This window comes from Necator americanus, chromosome V, assembly GCF_031761385.1.
Source record: "Necator americanus strain Aroian chromosome V, whole genome shotgun sequence".
Lineage (NCBI taxonomy): Eukaryota > Metazoa > Nematoda > Chromadorea > Rhabditida > Ancylostomatidae > Necator > Necator americanus.
In genome coordinates this window covers 10,302,757-10,327,126 of record NC_087375.1, presented here as the reverse complement: position 1 = coordinate 10,327,126, position 24,370 = coordinate 10,302,757, and the positions used below count along the sequence as shown (strand labels likewise).

At 36.6% G+C, this 24,370-nt stretch overlaps 1 protein-coding gene across 2 annotated transcripts; it reads right to left on the bottom strand.

Annotated features, from left to right (window-relative positions):
- Positions 1-212: 212 nt before the first annotated feature.
- RB195_013481 (uncharacterized protein) lies at positions 213-19,071 on the bottom strand (the record flags this gene model as incomplete). Of its 2 annotated transcripts, XM_064203314.1 has the most annotated exons (21): positions 213-264; positions 332-516; positions 606-766; positions 3,876-3,975; positions 4,642-4,814; positions 4,928-5,032; positions 5,958-6,062; positions 6,449-6,575; positions 6,657-6,776; positions 6,832-6,931; positions 7,892-8,035; positions 8,355-8,504; positions 8,978-9,132; positions 9,197-9,295; positions 9,355-9,525; positions 11,512-11,622; positions 11,713-11,816; positions 14,284-14,350; positions 18,577-18,660; positions 18,832-18,910; positions 18,995-19,071. In XM_064203314.1, 21 exons carry the CDS (start codon positions 19,069-19,071, stop codon positions 213-215), a joined length of 2,469 nt encoding a protein of 822 aa, XP_064059194.1. The 2 variants fall into 2 exon arrangements, with proteins under 2 accessions (XP_064059194.1, XP_064059195.1); XM_064203313.1 differs by lacking the exon at positions 18,995-19,071 and having other exon boundaries at positions 18,832-18,897.
- Positions 19,072-24,370: the final 5,299 nt, after the last annotated feature.

Here is a 24,370-nt window from a genome sequence, read left to right as displayed (position 1 = left end):
CAGATCTATTTTTCTACAGATTTTTTCCTCATTTTCTTCTCGCAGACAAATATCTCTATTCCGCAAACACATTTTCTTTTCATTTTGTGAACCGTAGTTTGCTTCAGACCATGTAAAATTTAAATTCGAGAACACATCCGAGTTATATCAACCTCAATCTCATGTTGAGGTTATCGACTAGACTAATAGAGCAATAATTTTTCTACTATTCACTACGATTTCGATGAAGCTCTAGGGAAATTCAAGAATTGATATCGTTTCCGCCTGAAAAAGGGTGGATATTGCTGTTACTTCACTAGGAAACTTCCATTAGTATACTGTAACCGCTTACTTGTAGAAGAGGATCGGTTTATTATTGTCCTCAAGTGGAATACGAAATTCTTCATCCGGTGCACTTTCACGCATTTTCATCATTGTCTCCACCGGAGCGTGAACGACGGATCGTTGAACGATTCCATGTCGTAGTGGTGAGAGCGGTGTTTCGGGTACGGTAGTTGTGATCGTTGGTACTGGCATCTAAAACATAGCACAATGGAGAATTTGAGTTAATTTAGTTTTTTTTCCCGGATTTCGAGGAAAAAATAATGACAATACATAATTCTTACTCTTATACTGCCTTCCACACTTCTACGTCGAAGCCTTCGTTGCCGTCGTTGTTCTTTTTCGTCATCGTTGCAATCTTGCTGAACATCCAGCGTCGCCGAAACTTTCGTCGTCGCAACGGCAGGCGAAATTCGCAAACCCGTAGAAGCGCTGCTTCTAAGTTCTGAAGAAAGAAGAAAAAATGAGCCGATTGACCCTATTGATTGATCTCAGCGAAATGTATTCCTATGCGTTAATCTCTTCTTTTAATCTCAAGCCACCAAAAAATCACTCTGTTCTACCGAAGGGAAACGAAGATCTATGGAAAATTTATCAAAAGCTGATGTTATTTATGTATCTTCCTCCTCCTATAACATCGCTACTAACTTGTGTCCCAAAATCCGTCGCAAACCGTCGGAATTCTTGGAAGTGGGCAAAATTAAATTTTGAAAATATCATTCGAAAGTAATTGAACTGCTGATTTCAAATATACGTCGAGAATTTACTTTTGACAAATGTGTGGCCTGAAAACGGGCAAAGTTTCCTCAAGCACCGTTAATTACTTTCACACCTTCGCAATCCTGCTATTGGCATATCCCGAGGATACATCTCCGTGGAAAGAAGGGGTGCTCATAGAATTTCCGCTTATTTCTCGAAATTGGACAAAATGTTTATTACATCCGTAATTAGGAGGTTGTATATGTTCCATAAACGGAAAATCCATGGCTGCACATGCTATAGGCTGACGCTACTAGTGATCATGAGCAGGAAGAAGCGAGCAGCTCAAGAGAAAAAATGGTTACGACACCAACATAAAGAGGTACCCATTCATAGAGTTTAAAGAGATGACGACGGCTTTTTTGGCGAAATAAAAGATTATTTCAGAAAAAAAAAACAATTTCTTTGCCTTTATGTCAGATCTAAAAGTATCACTACAAATCAAACAAAATAACATTAACGCTATATGCTGCGGCAACAAAACAAAGCCAAATTTGTTGTTAAGATCACGATATTTGTTATTTTTTCCTTTCATTTATTTATTCATATTTATTTTTATCTTTCTTTTCTGATGAACCATTGGTGTATCTGAATAAATAAATAAATATATAAATAATAAAAATAAATAAATATTGGCGTGTGAAACCAGCTTTGCGTCGCACGAGACTCTGGAAGCGTTTATGGATCCACATCAGGAACCCGAAAGCGATTCGCAAGAAGAAATCTAATTCCATTTCCATCCTTTCTAATGCGAGAACTCGTCCTCTATGCAAGGCTGCCATTCGGTTACACTACATAGCCAAGTGATTACGGGTATTTAGCAGCGGGAATATCCTCCAATCCTAAGGTATGATCTACCTCTAATCGATCTCTAATCGAAAGTAGGTTTAGAATTTTCTAAGTTGAGACCAAAAGGACGGAGTTAAGATTTTTTTCTTTGTTGACTAGATAAATCACTTTCGATTTCACCTTTTCAGACTCTGAAGGAAGGCGAAAGTGCCAAAATGTCAATCAAAAATAAAAGAATATAACAAGCTCCTGTCCAGATCAACTCAAGGAAACAAATACTGAATCATATTCATCATCGTGTCGAGATTAATTAAAAATGAGAACAGGGAGAATAGTGAGGTTATCCCCGTCATTTCCCGCTACTTAGGAAAATAACTACGATACCCTTGGACAGCTGCAAACTAGTCCTTGTGGAATTGCTGACATTTCCACCCTTCCCACCCTTCCCTTCTCTATCAATATTCATCGCTGGTGTTTTAGATTGGGGAATCCTAAAACATACTCGGATAATCGTTGTCGACGAGTGAGAACGAGCAGTTAGCGGGTATTACCGTACCCACCATGCAGCTCCAACTAAGAATGTGTGGGTTTAGCAGCGTGTACAGCTCGAACACCTTAAACCACAATCTTCTTTGGTCGTATCGATACACTTGATCTATGGATGTTAGCGTTTATCTATTACCGAAATACAGGTTGGAGGGCATTGTATCCAAGAATTACTGCTGGTAACCCTAACCAAATGCGCAGACGAATGCTGCGTATGCGTACGTTGCTGACTAGAAGAGAATCAGACAATTAGTGCGTTATGCTTCGATGGTGTATGCAGATGCGAAATGCGGCGATGGAAGCGGCAAACTGGTTCGTTCCGTCACAGAGGCTCAGCTAGTGCTGTGGAGGAACAGTGATGATCATCATTTGGCTGCATTTGTGTGGTGTCTGCCAATTGTTTTTAGACAATTGACGAAATTAGCAGTGCCATTCCGCAGAATATATTAGAAGGAGGCATAGAAGCCTCCTTCCATCGACCTCAGCACTTTATCTTTGCAAAGGAAGGACTTTTAGATGAAGTTATATTCAACGTGTAGTGAGATCTGTCGAAATGTGTTGGATACTGTAATAGTGACCAATTTTGGTACTTGTACTTCATAATAGCAAGGTACTCAGAGCAAAATAATGCTGAGAAAAAGCAATTGTGGAAATGGAATGCGTTTTCGTTCGTCCTGCAAAAATATTTTGCGGCGAAAAAAAACTAAAAACAAACGTTAAGGGCAAAAGGACTAAGTGTCTGGCGTGTTAATCGATCTCCTTGGTATGGGCCACCACGTTCACTTCAAATCAGAATCGCTTGAGGTTCACGAACGCTTAACTAGTCGGTACAATGATTAGCGGGGCTAATGCATGTATTCAGTCAATACCTTTATCCTCCCAGAAAAATCTGTTACCAATTTATCGACCCCGGACGGATGAAAGGCTTGGTTGGCGCCGGAGCGGTTACGAAGCTCTGATCGATCGACTAGTCACAGCGGAACCTCATACCGACTACGCTATACCTTCAAGAAAAAATAATTAAATATATATTAATTAAATTTGAAAAACTAAGTAATAAAACTTAATACGATGTTAAAATTAGCGAATAAAACAAAATAAAAAACTATGAAGTGTTGGAACAAAATCACCTAAAAAATAATGAATAAAATATAATAAATAAAAATAATGAATAAAATATTATACTAAGTTTACTTGCATTCACCATGTTTATCGCTTAAAGTTGGTAGGCACAATACGCGCTACCCTATGTCCTATCCCGTTAGGACAATGAACTCCCAGCCACTACTTCACCAACTACGGAATTTCGTAGCGTGAACAACGAGTTTTGAAAAAGTAGCAGACTCACGCTACCGTCTCGTGGATTTGGCGGCAACTCCGCACTTTAGTTTCCACAGACAATCAAACCTAAGTCTTTCGCTCACAAATTCCACTTTACCAAACGAAGTAACGAAACGTACTGTAACTAGTGTCTCGATTTTGTTCAGCTGCTGCTCGTGTCGCTTCATCAACAGAAATCCCTCGTGTGAGCCGGCTTCCACAGCCAAGATTGTTGAAAGACTGAAAAAATAGAATATTCTGAGACATTTCTTTCGAATTTTCCAGAAATTACCTACTTCCTCTCTGCATTTATTATGAATTAATATGTACAAGGAACAAGAAGTACTATAGCTCCAAGAAAAAAAATTAAATATATATTAATTAAATAAGAAAAACTGAATACTAAGTTAAAATTAGCGAATAAAACAAAATAAAATAAAACTATGAAGTGTTGGATCAAAATTACCTAAAAAATAATGAATAAAATATTAAAGTCACAAAGTCACTGGCGTATCAATCCACTCGGGATGCACCAACGCGTTTTAATGGAATTCGTAATGGTTGAGGTTTTGGTACGCGTGTTGGCCTATACAATGACTTGCGGGGCCAGCCGATGGTCAAGTCAGTGTTTTTATCCTCCCAGATAAGTCTGGTACCAATTTGTCGACCTCGGAGGAATGAAAGGCTTGGTTTGCACTAGGGCGGTTTCGACCCCTCGACCGTGTGGCTGCAACGGACCTCTAACCGACTGCGCCACACAAGCACCCCAATAAAATATTAAATGAAGAAAATACTAAGTACGAATACGGAAACTGATAGGAATAGGATGTGAGTAAATTATGAGGGTAGAAGGACACCAATAGAGGGTTTTGGATGGAAAAATAACGTTGAACCACTTATACTCACATTTATTAGCCCCTTAAAATGAGAAATGAGGCTCGATGACTGAGGAGCACCACAGCTGTGCGTTCGATGCATTGGAGGACGTTCCTGTTGTTGTTGTTGTTGTTGTTGTTGTTGTTGCTGATGTTGTTGTTGTGGTGGTGGTTGTTGTTGTTCTTTGCCGGATGGACGTCGACCTACAACAAAATCCAGTTCATCTTTTGGGATTTTCTCCTTTTCTAGTTCTGGGGAAGCTACGGTGTTGGTGAGTTAGGTGCCTCTGCTAGCTATCTGCTCAGCTGACTCTCACCTGATAGCGGAGAATAGTGATTGGCAGGTGACACAACTTCTTGTTGTACATGCTGTGCACTCAAAGACGCATCGCTTCGGGCATGTGGAAGCGGATTCCAGCGGTCTATGGATTAAAGAACAATAGAGGACGGAAATAAACAGCTTAGTGGAGAAATTTGGGGAAAAAATTTGCCGTTTAGAATTTCTGTTAAGTTTCAAAAAAGGTTAGTTTCCATAGAAAAAAAAACATCTGGTGAATTCGAGGGAGCATTAGCTGACGTTTGGCGCGGAAAATCAAACGGAAAGAAAGGGATGGAGTGAAAAAAGTCCTAGACCACGTACTACTATTCATTCGCTTTTTATTTCGTTTCATTTTTGCGCCAGAAGCACACCAACTTTTGTTTCTTGCAGCTAATTCACTTATCTCCCACCCTTTCATTCGACATGACAACAAGAGAGCACCAAGTGAAATGCTAGCGTCACAAAAAGGAAATAAATTTTTTTACTTGATGGCGAGATATTTCTGGAAGTAGTAATAATATATTCAATAGAAGAACCTGATGTAAAATTCTATTATGATTTCAAAAAAACCTCCATCACTGATAACTGACGATCCGCAATGATTCGTATACCACAGGCTACAGTTAATTCAGCGAAAAATTAAAACCAAAAAGTAATTGAATTAGATTGGAATTAGCAGTTAAATTAATAAATTGAAGAACAGTAAACATTCCTAATTTTTTATTATTTATTTTATTATTATTTTTTATCTTCATTCCATTGAAGGGAGGGATTGAAGATAGAAAAGATCAGGAATTCGAGCGAATTTCATCCGAATAATGTCAAAAGTGTCAAAAATATACTATGTTCGCAGAATTCAGCCAGAAATTCCTTGAAAAGTGACGTTTGCTTTTATTGCTGAGCATACACACCACACAGTTTATGCAGACCGTCACCAAGACTTATTCGAACTCCACCGGCCAAATTTTGCCATAAAAGCTATAATTTTTAAAAAGTAAACAGTAATTAGAAAAATATTATTAACTGACTAGTAGATGAGATAGCGATTGGTTCCCTTGATTTGTTCACGTCAAGTATGTCTTTTTGTTGCTCTTTGCTATCACATATATCATCACAAGAGGCGTCAAATGAAGCTGAAATAAAAAGAATTTACGCTAAACGCCATTTTTACGTTATAAATGTGAATTTGATCAAGTCAGATTAAAAAACGAGAATTGTTCCCAAGCTCCGCCCCTTTAGGCTTATCAAAACTCCGCCATTCTCCCACCTGCGCTCTCATATATGTACAGTGACGTCTGTGCCCTATCATTGGCTATTTTGTGTTCTATTTTTTTGTTTCTCTAAGCGTTTCGGGGTTGGTTCTTAGTTCTGTTCTGATGGGATGTGAGAATAACATTCAAAGGAATGTAACTAGGTATAAAATAAAAAAAAGCGGACGAGTTCCCCACAACCACGGCCTCTCATTCTATTTTTTAACTAGTAAAATTGTTTTTCAAGTCTTCCAATTGGTGAAACCTACCTTGCCATTTACTGGGAACCGTAGTGACCGCAGTTTTCTGGTTCTGCCCGGATAACTCGTCCGCAATCGCACCATCACTGCTTCCCGTCGTCGAAGGCCTTTTATTGTAGCGTTTATTCAACGAAATCTACAAATTTAATTTGACAAGAAAATAAAAAATGAAATTGCTGTCGAGAATAACAGCAACTTATTGATCACGATAGATTACCGTTATCGATTTGTTGCTTCTGCTTGTTTTATCGATCGGAGCTATTATGGCCTTATTTACTGAAGCGGATGTTTCAGCTATTTGTGGTCGAAGAATCGTGTAAGGAAGGTTGAAATTAGCCTGAAGCTGACCGGTGATGATTTGAGGTGAATCCTGGAGGGGAAGAGGCACAAACCTCTACATCACGATTATTTCCACCATTGTTGTCGTCACAGGCTGCAAGCCGGGCGTTAACCGCATCGATCACATCCATGTTCACCATTCCTAGTTTGGGTCTGTAATGTTAAAAAATGAAAGAATAAGAAAAGAGAAAGAGAAGAAAAGAAAGGGAGGAAAGGAGAAGATAGAAGGAAGCCGATTCCAAGACAAAAAATTGTCTGAAAAAAAGAAAGAGTATTGAAGATCAAGTAAAAAAAGAAGAATGCTGATAATTTAAAGGATTTTTGAGGTGACATAAAAGCTGAAAAACATAGATAAAAATTTTGATACGTGGGTGGGTTAGAAAGGAATAAAAGAGTAAACTAAACCAAAAATAAAGGATTTAAAGAGATTAACAAACTAAAACAATAAATAGATGATTTAAGAAAATTCACATTTTGGAAATAACATTATCTAATAATTAGTTAAAAATATACATGTGTGTTGAGCCAAAAAAAAAGTGAAAAAAAGGAAAACGAGAAGGAAAAAAAGTGAGGTAGTAGACTTTTTTATTTCTTCTGCGAAAAAGCAGAAGAAATAGAAAAGTTTGAAAGTAACAGAAATAAAGATAGAAGAATAGAAATATATTTTCGAAGCATACTTTAAAAATAAATAAGATATTATTAGATTAATAAAGGATGGTAAGTAAGCAGAAAGTTGTAAAAATGAGGTAAAATGATGAAATAAAGTGAATGTTTAGGTAGTTAGAGCAATTGTAACTAAATAAATATTAATAAATGGTCTTGTAGAAAAGGTTCAGGAAATGTCCCATAAAAAATTTAAAGAAAATTCACGAAAAAAATGTAAGGAAATTTCACGAAGATGAAAGAAAGGAATGCATTGAAACTGAGGTGAAAAAAGAAGCTAATAACAAAAGGGAAGGAAAAACATTGGAAAATGTTAAAAGTAACATTAGAATTGCGGAATAGTGTAGCAAAATAATGTCAAATCGAATGGTCAAGGTAGTACAATGGTTGGCTTTGCCGAACCACAAGGATTCTATAAAAAGCACGGGAAACTCCTAGCTTATCACTTACTTGAGGAACTCATGCCGTTTATACTTAGGTTTCTCGGGTTTATCGTGACCAATATCGCCTTGATGCATGATTTGTGGACATTGACCGTTCGTCTGCTCATCCTCATCCTCACCCATAGTTATTGGAGCTTGAGTGTCAAGCGCTCTGAAGCGGAAATTTGTAATGTATTCTTTAGGATTCATTTCAGAGTTTTTACAGTGATTTTTTGAGAAAAAGATGGAATCTTTGGTGGGCATATGGCGATTTTTGCACGCCGAGAAAAAGGCATCGAAAAAAAGTGGAAAAAAGGAGAACAAACGCAATTAGGTTCATTTTTCCCTTCAAAACGAATAAAATTTTTTAAACTTCCATTTGTGAACGAATTTGCGGGCAAAATATACACTTAGATGAGACCATGGACTATATACATGTAAGCTCCTTCTGGATCGAAATGAAACAATAAATAAATAAATATCTCCGCCACCTATTCTTGTCCTCGTATCGTTGATCTCGGATAACTGCTGTCGTATGCGATTTCATTCGTGCTGAGATATTACCGTTAGCTCTACCACGACCGGAGAGATTCTCGTATCCAAGCTCCCAATCATACGGTTCTTCCATAGAGATGGAATTCCTGAAAATGAAGAACGTAGGTAATATAAATGGCTTTCTGGAGTTTTTTTTTTTAAGTCAAATTTTTACAAATTTTACGATCTACCTAACAGATGCATACGAACTCGCCTTTAAAGAAAAAAACATGTATTAAAATAACTATGTACTGTTGACAAGACTCGCTGGACTGGAAGAAAAAAACTGGGTGAATACCAAATTATTGAAATTTTGCACAACGCTGAAATTTTCCTTTTCTCTAACTTCCAGGGCAGCAAAGCCAGCAAAAACTGATTCATTAGGTGGTGGTTCTGTTTGGAAAACGATAATTCAAGGAATTAAATTTAAATTTTTAGAGATTCTTTTATCTGATTTCTATGAATAATACCTCTATGGGGTAAAAATCTGAGAGATCCAGAAAAAAAACAAGTAACCCAGAAATAAAGAGAAGAATATTTTATGTAGCCCTAACTAATACGTAACCTGTGCAAAACCCACTTGTGAATCACTTGGACTAGTAAACTCTCCAGAAGGTCATAGTCAGGCGTGTCTGGATAAGATAATGTTTTTAGATGAGCAGCGAACTGGTACAATTCACCAGGACAATCCTCTAACAACAGATCCAAATCGACATCCTCTTTCATTCGTCCCACCTGGAAGAAGAAAATCCATAAATTTTCATAAGGTTCTCACTTCAGCTTTAGAAGTGAGGCTCACCTCGTCTTTATCCTTAATTTTTCGCCATGGTAATTGTCCTTGAAGAAATTCGGCCATCATATAGAATAACGACCATAGATCGTCTTGTCTGCCCATTTCCTGCAAAGAAATCGATAATTTTTCCCTGAAAAATAGTGTGTGGTAAGGAAAATCCAAACCTTATTTTTATGTGCCGACACGGCCGCATATCGAACAGTCCCTCGGAAGCCGGCAGCGCTCCTCGGACTTCGAATTTCTCCCTTAGCGTTGAGGTATTGTCGAGCGAGGCCGAAATCCAGCATATACACCTTACGCATCGTTGCCGTACTACGTCCCATAGCGAAATTAGACTAGAACAAGAAGGAAAAACTATTTCAATGCATAAAACTACTTTAAATAGTAAGCTGTAATAAATCGGAAAACTAAAAAAAATCAAAAAAGGCGTAAAAAACCACATAAACTGTGAAAAGAAATGTACATGCATACGATAAACGCAAATAGTTCCTGAAATAGCCGCCTCCAGAATTTTTTCTTTGAATTTCTCATAATATCCAACATTTCCTGAGATTTCCTCTTATTTATCCTAATAATAGCTACCTTCAATAATTTCTTTCTAAAATTTCTCCATATTTAGTGATGTACCTTATTTAGAAGTGGAGGAGGATTGGTGTAGGAGCGAATAAAATTTTCTCTTCCAGGAAAATAAAAATTTACTTGAAAAGGCGAGGAAACAAGTATCATACACATATATACGTATTAATCATGGAAATATTTGATGAAAATTTTTTTGAACAGTTAAAAATATTCATCAACATTCTGTTTTCTTTTCATTTCCAGAGACTGCGATACAGCATAATAATTGGATGTTTATTTTCATTTTAAAGATCGCGTGGCATCTTTAAAATGAAAATAAACAAATGAAAATAACATCATCTTCATGGCAGATTCTGAAATGAACATAATCATTTTTATTCAGAATTGCATCTTAGAAGATCCATTAAATCATGAGAATATTTGGTAAACATTCGAGAAAACCGAAAAGACGTTTGCGGACTTTTCCAAGTAAGAGTATTGAAACATTTTCAAGTAGTTCATTTCGTCGATACAGGAACTTTAACTTCTTCTTCGCATATTTTCTAGGATTTTCTAAATAGGAATCGAAATCGTAGAAAATTTTCCTGTATACATTCCCCAGATAATTGTTCCAATGCTCTGTCGCAGCGGATTTCTCGGCGTGCACGGACAGACAGGAAGTGACGAGTTTTTCTTCAAGCGCCAGCAATTCGGAATTAAATCTACCAGATCTCTAATTGACTCTAATATTTTAAGTGATTTTTTATTCGTTTTCAGCTGCAAACGTTGTTAACGCTAAAGGAAACTGTGACTAAAGCTAACGAATAAAAACGAATTGAAAATTCTTGCAAACTGGAGAAAAAAACAAACTCTCGGAACTCTAAACTTCCAAGAAACGACTTTAAAGGTAAAATGTGGTAAAGTTAGTGGAAAAAAAAACGAGTTTTATTTTAAACTAAGCGATACAGAGGAAAAAAACCATGGAACGCATCAGGGGATAATGTAAATCACGTGATTTTTCGATAATTTGTTGGTATCGATGAGATCCTTTGGGAAATGAACCTCACATCAGCTAATAGCGATAGCGGAGGTGTGAAAATAATCAACGAAGGTTGCGGAAACTTCACCTGTTTTCAAGCCATGCATTCACCAAAACTAAATTCTTGAAGTTAAAGTTTGAAATCATCAGATGATTTGATTTCGAATGGTGTTTTCAAATTTTAATTTTCACTCAAGGATTTCGACGGTATGTGACGGATTTTCTGACGGTAGTTAAGAGCGGTGTTGTAGTTTTTTCTCATCTGAAATTCCCTTCAAAGCAATTTAGATTTCTATATATCCAAATGTGACTTAAGTCGAAAAAATGCAAAGCTGATTTGCCGGATATAGGCCCAGAGAAATGAATATAAATGTCAAAAATCATACAACACCTTACTACGACAAGATTCATCAAAAAGCGAACATTCGAAAAAAAATCTAGCACTAAATAAAGGGTTCAAACAAGAAAAAGCTGAGGGAATGGAGCTTAAAAAACGATAAAAGAGGAAAGAGGCTAGAATTATTTAATATAAACTAACGTTTCACCTCACTCAGAGGACAAAGAAGAATTAAAAAAAAAAGAAAAATGAAATGTTGCATAAAAAACAGTTGGGTGGTTAACAATTTTTGTGGTAGAAATTCACAAAAATCACACAAGAAGATTCAATCAATAACTGATATTTTGAAAAATTCAACGAAGAAAAAAAATCAACTAATTTTCTTACCGGTTTAACGTCTCGATGAAGAAATCCGATTGAATGTATTTCCCTAATAGCGTTTAATATTTGTACACCCAATCGTATAGCAGTGCTTAAACTAAAACATTGTTTTGGTGCCTGAAATAATCTACGATTACGGTAGATACGGAAGAAATCCGAGCAATTAGGCAAGAAAGTTATTAGGTGGGGGAAAAAAAACCACCGTACCTCTCTTCTAAGGTCTGCAAGATTTTTCCCCTGCAGACTCATTATCAAATAGTTGAATTTGTCATTCCGTCCACACCCGTAAAATTTACACGCATGCTTTTTGCCTGGAATATGCATCAGAATTGCATAGTTCTTTATTTTATCTACTACATATTAGTTTATATTACCATTATTTTTTTTATTATATTACTGTGTTAAGTATTTATACTACCATATCTACTGTTTATGAATTATTCATATTACTATATTATTATTATTATTATTATTACTATTATTATTATTATTATTATTATTATTATTATTATTATTATTATTATTATTATTATTATTATTATCTCCTTTTAAAGATAGGGTTCCGAAAATTAAAGGAATTTTAAGAAGTTCTCCGGTCTTGTACGTTTTTTCTTTTTACTTTTTTCTGTCTTTTCACTGTGGTACAAAACTCAGCAATAAAACTTACTACCAAAATGTTCCTAATTTTGAATGAATGTCATCTTCGATGCGATTTGTCCCATGCAGATCCCAAAATCTCGAAAGTTGTAAAAAAATGACATTGATTGGCTGCGTAGCAGCATTACTTTGAACATCATGCACTCTATATTCAGTATAAGTCGAATAACTCGAATGTGAAATTGAATATTCGAAGGTGAAAAGGTGAACGCATTACGAATATCGATTATGAATGAATCCAACGATCATCTATCAAGAGACAGGATCTCGTATCCATTTCGTATCCTAAAGGTACTATATGTACAACCATTCGGTTCCTATTTCTCGTATCCCTCAAAGTCTCCGCGATTTAATTCACACTGCCGCTCCTCCAGAAAAAAAAAATCATACACGATTTCTTCGCGCCAGAACCGTGTACTCTCGTGAACGATATAAATTATACTGCGGTCTATTTATGTCATTAATAATCCAACGAACATGCTGGGAACTAAATTACGCCAAGAAAATTCAAGAAATTGCCGACACCACATGCATCTACGGTTGTGGATACAAATGCCTTACATGAATATTAAAAAGCTACTGGGTACTGATATTGAGATGTACTAGGCACTACTACTAATCTTACTAATATTATTATTCATAATTTTTTTACTAATACTTTGTTATCTTACTTTTACTTTGTTATCTAGTACCAAATGTGGAAGAAAAAAAGAAAACTGAATTAAAATGGAGATTTTGTAGTAGGTCCCGTAGTTTAACAGATCCTCTGGTACATTTTGAAGCCATAATAACGAAGATAAATGGTAAAAAGAAGTAGAAAATGTTTTCTAAAAGAAATATCAGTCGAAATGTAGAGTTCAAGCAACCCTCAAAGTTCGGAACTTCAAAATCTTTGGGACATTTTTCCTTGCTGAAGCTTGAAAAAAAAGAATAAATGGATCTCAATCGGAACGATTTTAAAAGCAGTTTTTGTATGAACGAGAGGTCTGAGATTAATACAGACGGAGAGATATGTAGAGAGTTGTTGAGAGACTAAAAATATTGTGAATAATAGAGATTATAAACTCAAAGATATAAAAAGTAGAGTTAGTAAAAAAGAAAATAAATTGGTAGAAGAAAAATCAGATAGAAACGAAAGAAATAGTATGGAATACGAGGACATAGATAAAAAAAAGAGAAGCAGAAAGAGTGAAAGAAGAATTTTAGCAAAAAGTTCAGTTTTTCCATTTCAATCTCAAAAAAAAAAACTGGAGAAATAAAAACTGATGTTTAAAGAAATTGAAGATATATAGATGACGTTTAAAATCTTTTCTAAATAAATAAAACATAAAAATCAAAAGAAAAACTGGAAAATGGATGAGAAATTTAAGTGTGGCAGGTATCGTTTAAAACCAATTAATTATCTTTCGCTCCGATCTTTTCGCGGAGGCGGAATTCCTGCCAGGCCTCAATTACCGCTTTTTTTTTGCTTACGTTGCTGCAAAGTACATATGTGCACAACATAAATTCACATGGTTGCCCTTATAATTTATATTTTTCCTCCACATTTGAAAAAAGAGAAGAATTTTCGCAGCTAAGAATGAGTGTTTACAAGGTCATATCAGCTTAAATTAATTCTCTTTGAGCATTAAAAAGCGAATTCTTTTGTATTAGCAAATTTTTCCGTTGTACCATCAAAAAATTCTTCCTTTATTCCTTTTCCATAAATATATAAGATCAGATTTCTCACAACACTCACAAAAAAAGCCCTCATCGTCAAATTGAAGCGAGTCTAATAGGATTTTTTGGACATGACACGACCTACTCAAAATCGAATTTCCCCTTCCGTCTATTCAAGCCGCCATCGTCATCCGATGGCGTCTCAACTGAATTTCGTTGCTTTTTTTCGCGTGCCGCCGACATCAACAAAGCGAATAACGGTGGTGTCAGGAAGAAAAATCGCACATTTGAACCATCATCAAATACTCCGCGTTTGACGTCAGTGCACAGACGCGAAGAGAAAAGAAAACCTGTCGCGATCCTTTCAATCCCGAATGAATAGAGTAAGGGAATTTTCTGCTTCAATCGACTACTGTAAGATTTCGCAGAAAAGAAAAAACCACAACGAGCAAATAAACCCACCTTGAAGTCGACGTAAAACGGCCACTTCCATTTTAAGCACTTGTTTTGCAGCTTTGCTAGATTCAACCTAAAAAATACGGGAATATGACAAGGAGATGTATCTATTTCTTTTCAAATAAAATTCTGATTAAGATTATTCTTGGATTGGACAATTAAAGAAGTTGCACTGGCCAGCCATCGTTACGTCGCTAAGAACTAGGAAGGACTTTTTACGGAGAGAGAAATGAAAACCTCTTCTTCATTCAGAAATGAAAAATGATTGGCAGAAATGATTAACTTATGATCCTTGGAGGATTAGAAGTTTCTAGAAAATTGCAGAAACGAGAAAAAAAAAACGAGGCACGAGTATATAGTCAATACTTCCCTTTTCCGTCACACTACGAATTTCTGCACTCTCTTCCAGTAATGGCACTTCGAAATCCTTAAACTGTGACAGACTTAAAGGCATCACCCCACGAATCTGAGGTGGTACGGATTTCAGGTGGAGTATTCGTATACGGTATCGTAGATTATGGAGAGGAGTGATACCGTCCATTTTTCCCTCATTGCCGTAAAAAACCAGAAGATACGGCTTCGAGCGTTCTGGTGCGCTATTTTCTACAACGGGTTCGATTGGAGCGCGCCAGACCTGTGCACGCGCCGACTCTTTTTTTACGCCAATTAGCAAGAAATGGACCTAATCACCCACCTCTCCATAATCTACGATCCCGTATACGAATACTCCACCTGAAATCCGTACCACCTAAGATTCGTGGGGTGATACCTTTAACATTGTAATGGGCGAGAGGAAATATTAAGGAATTATGGTAGCTATGAAGTATTGATAAAATTATATGAAACATAACTAGGAAATCGCCAATATTTCAAGCTAAATTAAGGAGTGAAAAATTCGGAGGAAATATGTTAAATTTGGAAGTGATTAATAACAATTTTTCGCTCCGCGAGCTCCACACCCGTCGTTCGGTGAAAATTATTATGGTACAAAAACGAAAAGAAAAAGTTTTGAATTTTTTTTGAAATTTGAAATTTTGAAAGAAGAAAGTTCCCAAATTTTGAAAAAAGAAACACTGTTGAATTTCTAGCTCCCTAGAGGAGACGGAAGTAAACATGTCCTGAGGTTATGAACTGGAAGTGAGGATTCATGGTTCCTAAGAGGACAGTTATCTGAAACGAAATGTCGCTAATGCTTGGCAAACAGCCAGTACATAAATAATCTGTTTGTGATGGGCAAAGGTTCGCTATTAGCGGAACGAAAATGACACGAAACATAAGGATGGAAAAATATGGAAGATATGTGGGAAAAAAACAGAATTTCTCATTACAAATGCAAACCGTAGCAGAGGAAAAACCAGCAGTTCTGATGGGAAGGTACTTAGAAATCGCCATCAGAAACAAAAAAAAACCTTCGAATTAAAATTACATTGTGATTCCTAGGATTTAATTGTGATTCCAAGAATTTAATCCTACTTATTCATTAAATTATTGATATTACCATTGACCTTTAAGTAAAAGTATTAATTCACGAATACTAAGCGAGAACTAGCCCCTGAATAAAAATGTATGAATGCGTACGACACGAAGCGATTTTTTTGTTCACCGAAAACAACAAATACATAGTTCATTAAGATGTTTGTCTTCTTTAAAATTTGTACTTTTCACCAAAAATACATCTGTCACATAAGCGCAATTTGACAGGCGCCAGTAGCGTGTGCGTAGGCGCTCGGTTCGGTTGATGATTTCAGACTTGATTGACAGCATATGTATCAAGGGCTCAGTGCAACTTTGTTCTATGGTCGAAAAATCCAGAAACTAAGTAAGATTTGCAAAAATCTAAACGTCTACACCTGCAGACGCGGGCAACATTTGCAGAATCGTTGTTTTTGAAGATGACTTGTTCATAACAGAAGAAATTGACACACTAATTGCTATCAACAATCAGGATGGAGGAAAAATTATAGCATCCTGAGTCTCTTAATATTCGGCGGACTTTCGTATCAATAGCTTATTCTATTATAGTTGTCTAATCTACTAAACGAATATTTATTTTCAACTACTCGATTTTTTCGATTACGATCATTTATTTTTCTTTATTTTCCTAATATTACTAATGGGACAAACGAGCACGGTTTGCATACTGTAAGCTATAATGGAAGCTGTGGTGAGTACTGTAAGCCGGAGCTGTGTTAACTCCAGACATATGTAGAGAGAGAAAAAGAGAAAAAGAAAGAGAAAGAGAAAGAGAAAGAGAAAGAAAGAGAGTCTCAGTAGTTATTTGCCGGGTTTTATGTAATAATCAATGATTGATCAATCAATGGAATGACTATTCTCATGACCAATCATTTATTTTTTCCGAACCATTTTGTTATTTGCTAAAGTATTTACCGTTCCATCGATTTTTTTAGAAAAATAATTTCGTTTCATCAGAAATATTTGCCGTTTCCATCTAGCCATAAGAAAGACTACAGAAGAAGGCGGGCGTTTACATGCGGCCGTATGATATTCTGCTGGCGTCAATGTCGTGGATAAGGATGGGCTGTAGAAGAGCGACAAACTATAAACGCTCTTTATGTCAGTATGTACGCCTATACACAGGTGGGATGCTGTGGAAATATGAAACAATTCAGTCGAAATCCCCAAAAAATCGCTCTCGCTTCTTTCTGGTAGAAAGGATGTAGAAATAGGTAAGAACTATAGGATTTTTTAAATGGATTTCTACTAAATTTCTATAAATATACCGTCCTGCTATTTATTCGACTCAAGTGGGATCCTAGGAAGTAACTGCACTCATCCATTGCTCGCATCTCCACATGCATACATATACACCAAGCATTTTTAGGATTATTGGACCAAGAGCGGATGTAATTTCGCATTTCTACTCTCCCTAGAGAAGAAAAAAAAAACACTGGACAATTGAAAAGCAATTGAAAGAGGTAAAGTGGAGAAATGCACGAAAAAAAGCGAATTCCTGCGGTAGGAACAGCACGAGATTAAATTCAGGAACGAAGCGACAGAAACGAAAAGAACAAACAACAAAATCTAGACAGAACATCATTCGAATCTAGGAATCTGGGACTGTATAGAGAGGAAAATTTTGTCGTACAAATAAAAAATGTCAGAGTAGATTCTTTAGGAATTAATTAATGTATCGGGATTTACGATCATTTAATGGTCCTTTCTGTCTATGGACGGGTTTCTTCTCAAAAATAGCAAAATTTTCGGAATAAATATTATGATTTACTGTTATTTTCGTGAAAAATTTGACAGATGTTCCTCAGTAATCCCCTTGCACTCTGCTCACTCTCGACTTTCTCTTCTCTTGATTTTTTTTCCTGGAAAACTGCGCCACAGCTTGTCCGTGACGAAGGAGCTAGGAATTGAGATTTCATCAATCTGCACTGGTTTTCTCAAGAATTCCACGTCTTCGTGCAAGTGCAAAAATGCGATTTTTGATGAATTAGAAATAGCGAGGCGAAATCGAAAACCATTGAAAAACTTAATTCTGTTAACAGCTAGCTCCACTTTTTCGATATCTTGAGATTTCTGGGAAAACATTTCCCACTGGAATCAGGATTTTACGGATATTTTATGGAGATTTCTTAATGTAATGTGGGACTCATAACACATACGGCAAAACTACGGTTATATGAAAAAAAAAGTTCTTTCAGAGGGAATTCTTCGGCTTGTAGCGTGGGACTATGTCAACAAGTAATTAATTATAGTTCTACTTTATGTTATTACTTCATATCACCTTACCTATTAAATTATTAAAATTTGTTCCTGAAGATTCATAAAAAATCACTGGATAACTTCACAACACGCAACTGCTCGGCTAGTAGCGGATATTGAGACGGAACGAAAAAGAGGAAAAGAACTTGAAACTTAATTTGTTGAATGACGAGAGCAGAGCTCAGTTCTACGCAAAGTTCGAAATAAAAAAATTTATAAAATGAAAAAGCAGGAGACTTAGTGACAAAAATTCTAAAAATGAATTGTTCGGCTATCAACGATCCATATCTAGGCATCAGAATCTTGTCGCTTTCTCCGTGCTTCCTGGGAAAACTCGAAGTCTTTACATTTAGGATCCAAGAGAAATTCACGAAAAAAGCGATAAAAACAATGAAATCACGGACATCGCAGAAATTTACAGAAAACGCGCACAAAATGAAAAAAGAAAACGAAAGTTGGTAACTTAAATTCAAAATGAAGGACTAAAAATGAGGGAAATTTTAAAAATGAGAAATGAATGACTATGTAGCAATTATGAAAATCGATAAAAAAAAAAGAACGGCGTACCTTTACAGCTACCCGTTCATTGTGATTTTGGATGTCGATGGCTTCGTAAATTTCGCCAAATCCACCGCCGCCTATCTTCTGCTTCTAAAAATTTGGGATTCCGTAGGGAACGAAAGCGACGGGGGAAAAAACGATCCTACGGTTTCACATTATTGTACATCACTTTAAACGAATGGAGTGGGAGAAAATCCCACTAACGCGTTCGGCGGCTCGCTTTGGTCGTCGAGTGTTTTCGACCGAAAAAAAAACACTCACGATTTTCCATCGCTCTCTGATGACCTGCGATACTTGTAGGATCTCGCCCTCACTCGATGACGTCATTATCGGCGCATCCCTGCAAACGAGAAAAAAGTGGATTTCAGGAGAAGTTTCGACGCCTATGACAAATAAAAACTCGCGACATAACGACGTTATTGACCTCTTTCGTGTCAACTGTGACGATCCATGACGAAATTGTCTAAGAAACAGCGAAAATTGAGAGAATCCAAAAGGCATTCGTGCAAGGACCAGAACAGTGGAAACCGGACGGGAAGGTGTGAAGAGGTGAGACTATGCTCCCGTAAGTATTGGCGGCTGCGGCAGTGACGACGACGACGGCGACGACGAAAGGGAGGAGGAGGAGGTTTGAAGGCGAAGCAGCAAAGGAGGAGGTCTTAACCGGAAAAGGCGCCTCCGGGATCACGGGCATAGTGTGAAAACATGTGCACCCGAAGCTGGCCGTGGTCTCAGCGCTCCCACGGGAATCGCACCAACTAGTCACCAAATCAATGAGTAAACAATCTTGGCGCATGTTAATCTTCAAGTGGTTGATGCTCGCCGGCGCCCGTCGCCGCCGCCGCCGGAGGTTCTGCGCATCTGCTGCGATATTGTACGTTACCGCTGCCGCTGAGCTATTCAGAGGTCAGTTGTGACAAGTGACAACTCAGATTCGCTCAGAGAACGCCGAGGATTAGGAGGGAGTGGGTGTCTTCGAGTCCGCGGAATCTTCGATAAGCGCCCTAAGCTCAAAATTTGATAAATGTTGGATGATAGTACTAGCCAGACGCAGATTTATTGAGGGGTTAATAGCATAGTAGAGATTGGAGAAGATCCACAGAATTAATAATGAGAGTGAGAACAATTTTTAAACTAAAGCCAATGACACCTTTTCAGGAAGAAAACTGCAGCCAAAACATTCTTTCTTGCGCAATTATTCGATGGGTCTCGGGTCAAAAAACCCATCTTCAGACTCTGGGCGCTTAAAAAAGAAAGTGATTCAAAAACGAATGAGGGACAATGAGGCTTAAAAGTACGAAATGAGCTCTTTGAGTGCTCCAAGTTGCATCTATTTATTTTCTGTGAGGAAAAAGAACAGCTTATTTTGAAGTATTATCGGGACAGGACTCATTAATGTGTTGCTGGTGAACCAATTTGTAAATTTTTCCCTTTATATTGTAGAGAAATCATTACCAAATCTGGGTCATAATGTGAATTCCGCATATCCACCTGAGGAATAATTGAGACGTCAATCGGTTCTGGCCGTCCCTTAGTTACTGAGGATAAATAAAACCCCAAACTTCACAAATATGTCCAAGATATCATTCGTAGAGGGTGAAAGGATGGTAAGCTCTAGCTCGGATCACAGGGTGAAAAACTGTGATTCTAGTGATTTATAATTCTTTCTATAATTTGTAATTCTAGTGATTGTCGCTAAAATAATAATAAAATAACTTCAATAATACTCCAGAAATCGAGCGATGAGTCGAAAATGACCGAGCTGATGAGAAGATTCCAGAAAATAACAGAAACATATCCCAAGAGTGGTGGATTTGACAGCCAATTTCGGTTCGATTAGCTTACATTTTTATGTAAAAAAAGAACTTTTTTTTGTTTAACCAAGAAATAATGTTAGAAATAGGAAAAGGTGTAGTTGAGGAGTGGTTGGAGTCGGAAAAAAAGCAGCGAATAGCAGCAAAGTGCAAGCGGAGCGTACACCACGAAAACAATACTGGCGGCCATTCAGAAGTTGAACACAGGCAATCCAGAGAGAAAAAACTGCGAAAAATTGACAACGTGCCCATGAACGCGTGAATGTAGCAGTATCGCAATTTTAAGGAATATTACGGAAATAACCTTTCGTGATTATCGATTCGATAAGGGAATTATTTAGTAAGAATAAGAGAATCATCATCAGAGATAAAAGGATCGTCATTTCATCATGCTTTCATTTTTCTGAAAATCCCTTGGAGAAAAATTCCACATTATTTTCCATAATTTGAATCGTTTTATTATTTCATGAATTTCATAAAATCTCATATATATCGTGGAATTTCATTGAAAGTAACTACCAAATGTGTTTGATCTACAAGGTAACCTCAAAATTGATAACTGAAGAGAAATCCTGGGTTTTCTTCTTAGCAACTACTAGATTGGACCTACATAGATTGGGCCAATGGAATTGAGGAATGAGTTTTATTTGATATTTTTTCGAAAAAAAAAAGCGAGAGCGAGGAATTTTTGTCGAGGTTATATGTAGCCTTCGTTCTTGTAAATGACCCTTTGTCATTGATCCGGGATTCGCTGGACAACACGATCTAGGACATCACGATGCATGCCGTCTTCGACTCTTGAGTTTGCTTTCGAACTCAAACCAGGATATAGGACGCCAGGCGTATGGAGTACTTCGCGGTACCCCTCAATGAGGGTCCGAAGCGATCATGAATTCCTAGAGAATAGTTTTTTTAAAACTCTTCTACAGCGAATCCGAAAAATTAATCCATTAGGAAACAAATTTTTTTGTAATCACTTTCTCAGTTCTTCATCAGTAATTTTTTCGAACGGTTTCTTTCTTGGAATCTATTTCCATTATTAATTATTTCTTCTACTCTATTATTCGCCTACTAAAGTGTCTACGAAGTTTTTAGATGAGACCTTCATTAAACTGGTGTTCCAGGCTCTTTGCCGTCTTCAGAGGCCTATTTTTTTCCCATTTATTTGTTATTTTCATTATTTATTTATTAATTTTCAAAACAATCAAGACTCATGAAGGATAAAGGTGAGCATTATCAAAAATTATCATTAAGTGTAGAAGAGCCTAGCATTTTTTATTTTATACTGGCTTTTCCTCTCCTAATTACCATTACTAATATATATTTACATAGCTGAGCCACTTGTATGAGAAGCAGTGATGTGAGAAAGATATAAAATTTCTGGGATTCTGGGAAATTCTCGTAGAGATTTCTCACATTCCGACCACTATTTTTCATGTGCTGATCAACAAAACCATTTGGTCTTACCATTTTTGCAATACTAAATTCTAGGAATGAATCTACAAGTGGATGTCCGAGCGAAAATGTTGGATTTCTGCACGCAACCGATTAGAAATGAATGCAACAATCCTCGATGAGTGAATCCCGCTCAAAATCCATCGCAACGAGTTCGAAATCATCACATGTTCAGGGTAGAGGGGCAGAATCCATGGAAATTTCTTAGGATTGGCTCACCTGTTAGACTGAGCTGACAATTATTTAAAAAAAAAAGCTTGAGGGAGCAGAGCAAAGAAGGATATTCACGATTAGTAGATTGCGAAGACATTACCATATTATTTGCTTCCTTAATTCAGGAAAAACTCCGGCTTTCCTAGAATTCTTTTTCATTTAGGTAAACAATTATTTTGTAATGAATGATTCATTTATATTTGTTCATTAATTATTCATTTTTTCTAGAACATCTACTTCCCCTCGAGCATGACAATGAAATTCACTACTTAGTTATTTTACTCACATACAGAACTCTGAAGAACTTTTGATTTTAGCAAAATCCAGTAAAAGGACAAACGAAAACAAGAAAATTCTATTTCTTAATGCAAAACGTCCGAGTTTAACTTCGCAAATAGAGCGCTAAATTTAAATAAATTTGAAGGAATTAACAAAATAATACTACTGAATATTGCACAAACACTTTCGCACGCTCGTATGTGGATCTTTTTTCAAAAATAAATCCTGAAAAAATATTTAGAATCTTCCTGTCACTATCAAACTATCCAACATAGCAATACAAAAAATTACTAGGGACAAAAATGAGAAATAGTTGGTCGTTTTTCGGCGACGTCATCCAGAACCATTATTGAACATGGGGATCTTACGGGAAAATTGCTCCTAATAAATAATCCATGTAAGGTTGTCAATGGAAAAGTTCCAGGTTTTGTTACGTGCAAATTGTGGGGTAAGAAAATTGCAGAAAATTGAAAATTGCACAGATCTCACGACCAGTAAAAAAAATGCAAAAACTTCTGGATTTGACATAGGCTTTTCCATTTCATGCCAAAAATGGTTGGAACTTTTTTGTTAGCAACGAATAATTCGGTGACGTAAGGAATTTTAGAAGTCTATCGGACAATACGGATAGAATATTATTTAATAAAATTTCCACTTCTTCGAAAAATTCACGGAAAAATAATTGAAGCGGTGAGGTTATGGCTGCCATAATACATAGCATTTTTTTATCGCAGGTGCGTACAATGCTGCACCGCTAAAGAAACGAGAATCATGAGGAAACGATGCAAAAATGATGCAGAAGGTTAGATTTTGCAAATTATTTCCCTATTTGGGACCAAAACAAATGCAGCAGTGTTGACGAACTAAGAATACCCGTGGGGAAACGCTTTGACGAGGGAATCGTCGATATTTGCAGAACAAGGTGGATTATTAGTCGGTGCTGCACGTTCACATCGTTCGAAATTAGCTGGATACTCGTGAATTTTCATCATCCAGAAGGTTTCTTTTGAAGAAAAACATATCGATAGGAGGTGTGAAAGTCTTTATAGATGTTTCAGAAATTTCTTGTTATGCACTGAAATGGTGAAGAGAAACCGAACAATCGGAAAAACTAAAGAAAATTGAGATGTGGATCAAAAACGAGAAATTTTGAAAAATTCTAAAGCGCTATAAAGGAAAGAAAAAAAAGAAGAATTCTGTATTCTAGAACTTTCCCTCGTTCAGATTTTTTTCTAAGCTATAATGTAAACATGTGAAAAATTGCACTAGACGCAAAATAAATTCTGACTTCATGTTCTCATAGAAAACGTTGATATATTTGCTCAAATCGGAGTTTTCCTCAAAAGTAGTTTCAAAATCGTACTTAGAGAGTCTCGGGATTATTTGGAGGGCAGGAAATCAGCTTGGGAAAAAAGTCATGAGAAAAACTGGAGACATTCGAATTTTTCATCGGTCTTCATTTTTAGAACAAAAGCGGTTATTTTAATTTCGCGGTACTAGTTAGATACATCATTAATTAATTAAACGAGTTGTTTACAAACAAATCAGCTTAATTTACTGTTTTCATTCTCTTGTAGCGTTAGTGGGAATCAAAAGGAAGCAGTGAGAAAGGGGAAGTGTGAACTACTTCCGGATATCGTAGACAGACAAACTGGATTTGTCCACAAAAAAAGTGGAAAAAGAATGCAGAAAGTGCATCTAAGGAGATTGTGAGAACCGGTTACGTCAATAGTAAAACGCTGGGAAATTGCTGGACATTAATGCGTCAAAGAAAGGAGAAAATGTTTCCCCTTTGGAATTTACAGAGAGTAGCGCAAACGAATAAAACTTACTGTAACATCTATGGAGAAATTTACCAAAATTTGAATACAAAATCACCAAAGATTCAAAATTTAATTGAATTTTGAACGGAAAAAAGTGAAGGAAGGATCATACTCGGGTTATAAATGAGAAAAAGAATGAGGTTATTGGAAAAAAATTCAGAAATTAATGGTAATTTTTCCATTCGCGAGCCATTTGTTTCCTGGGGAATTTAACTT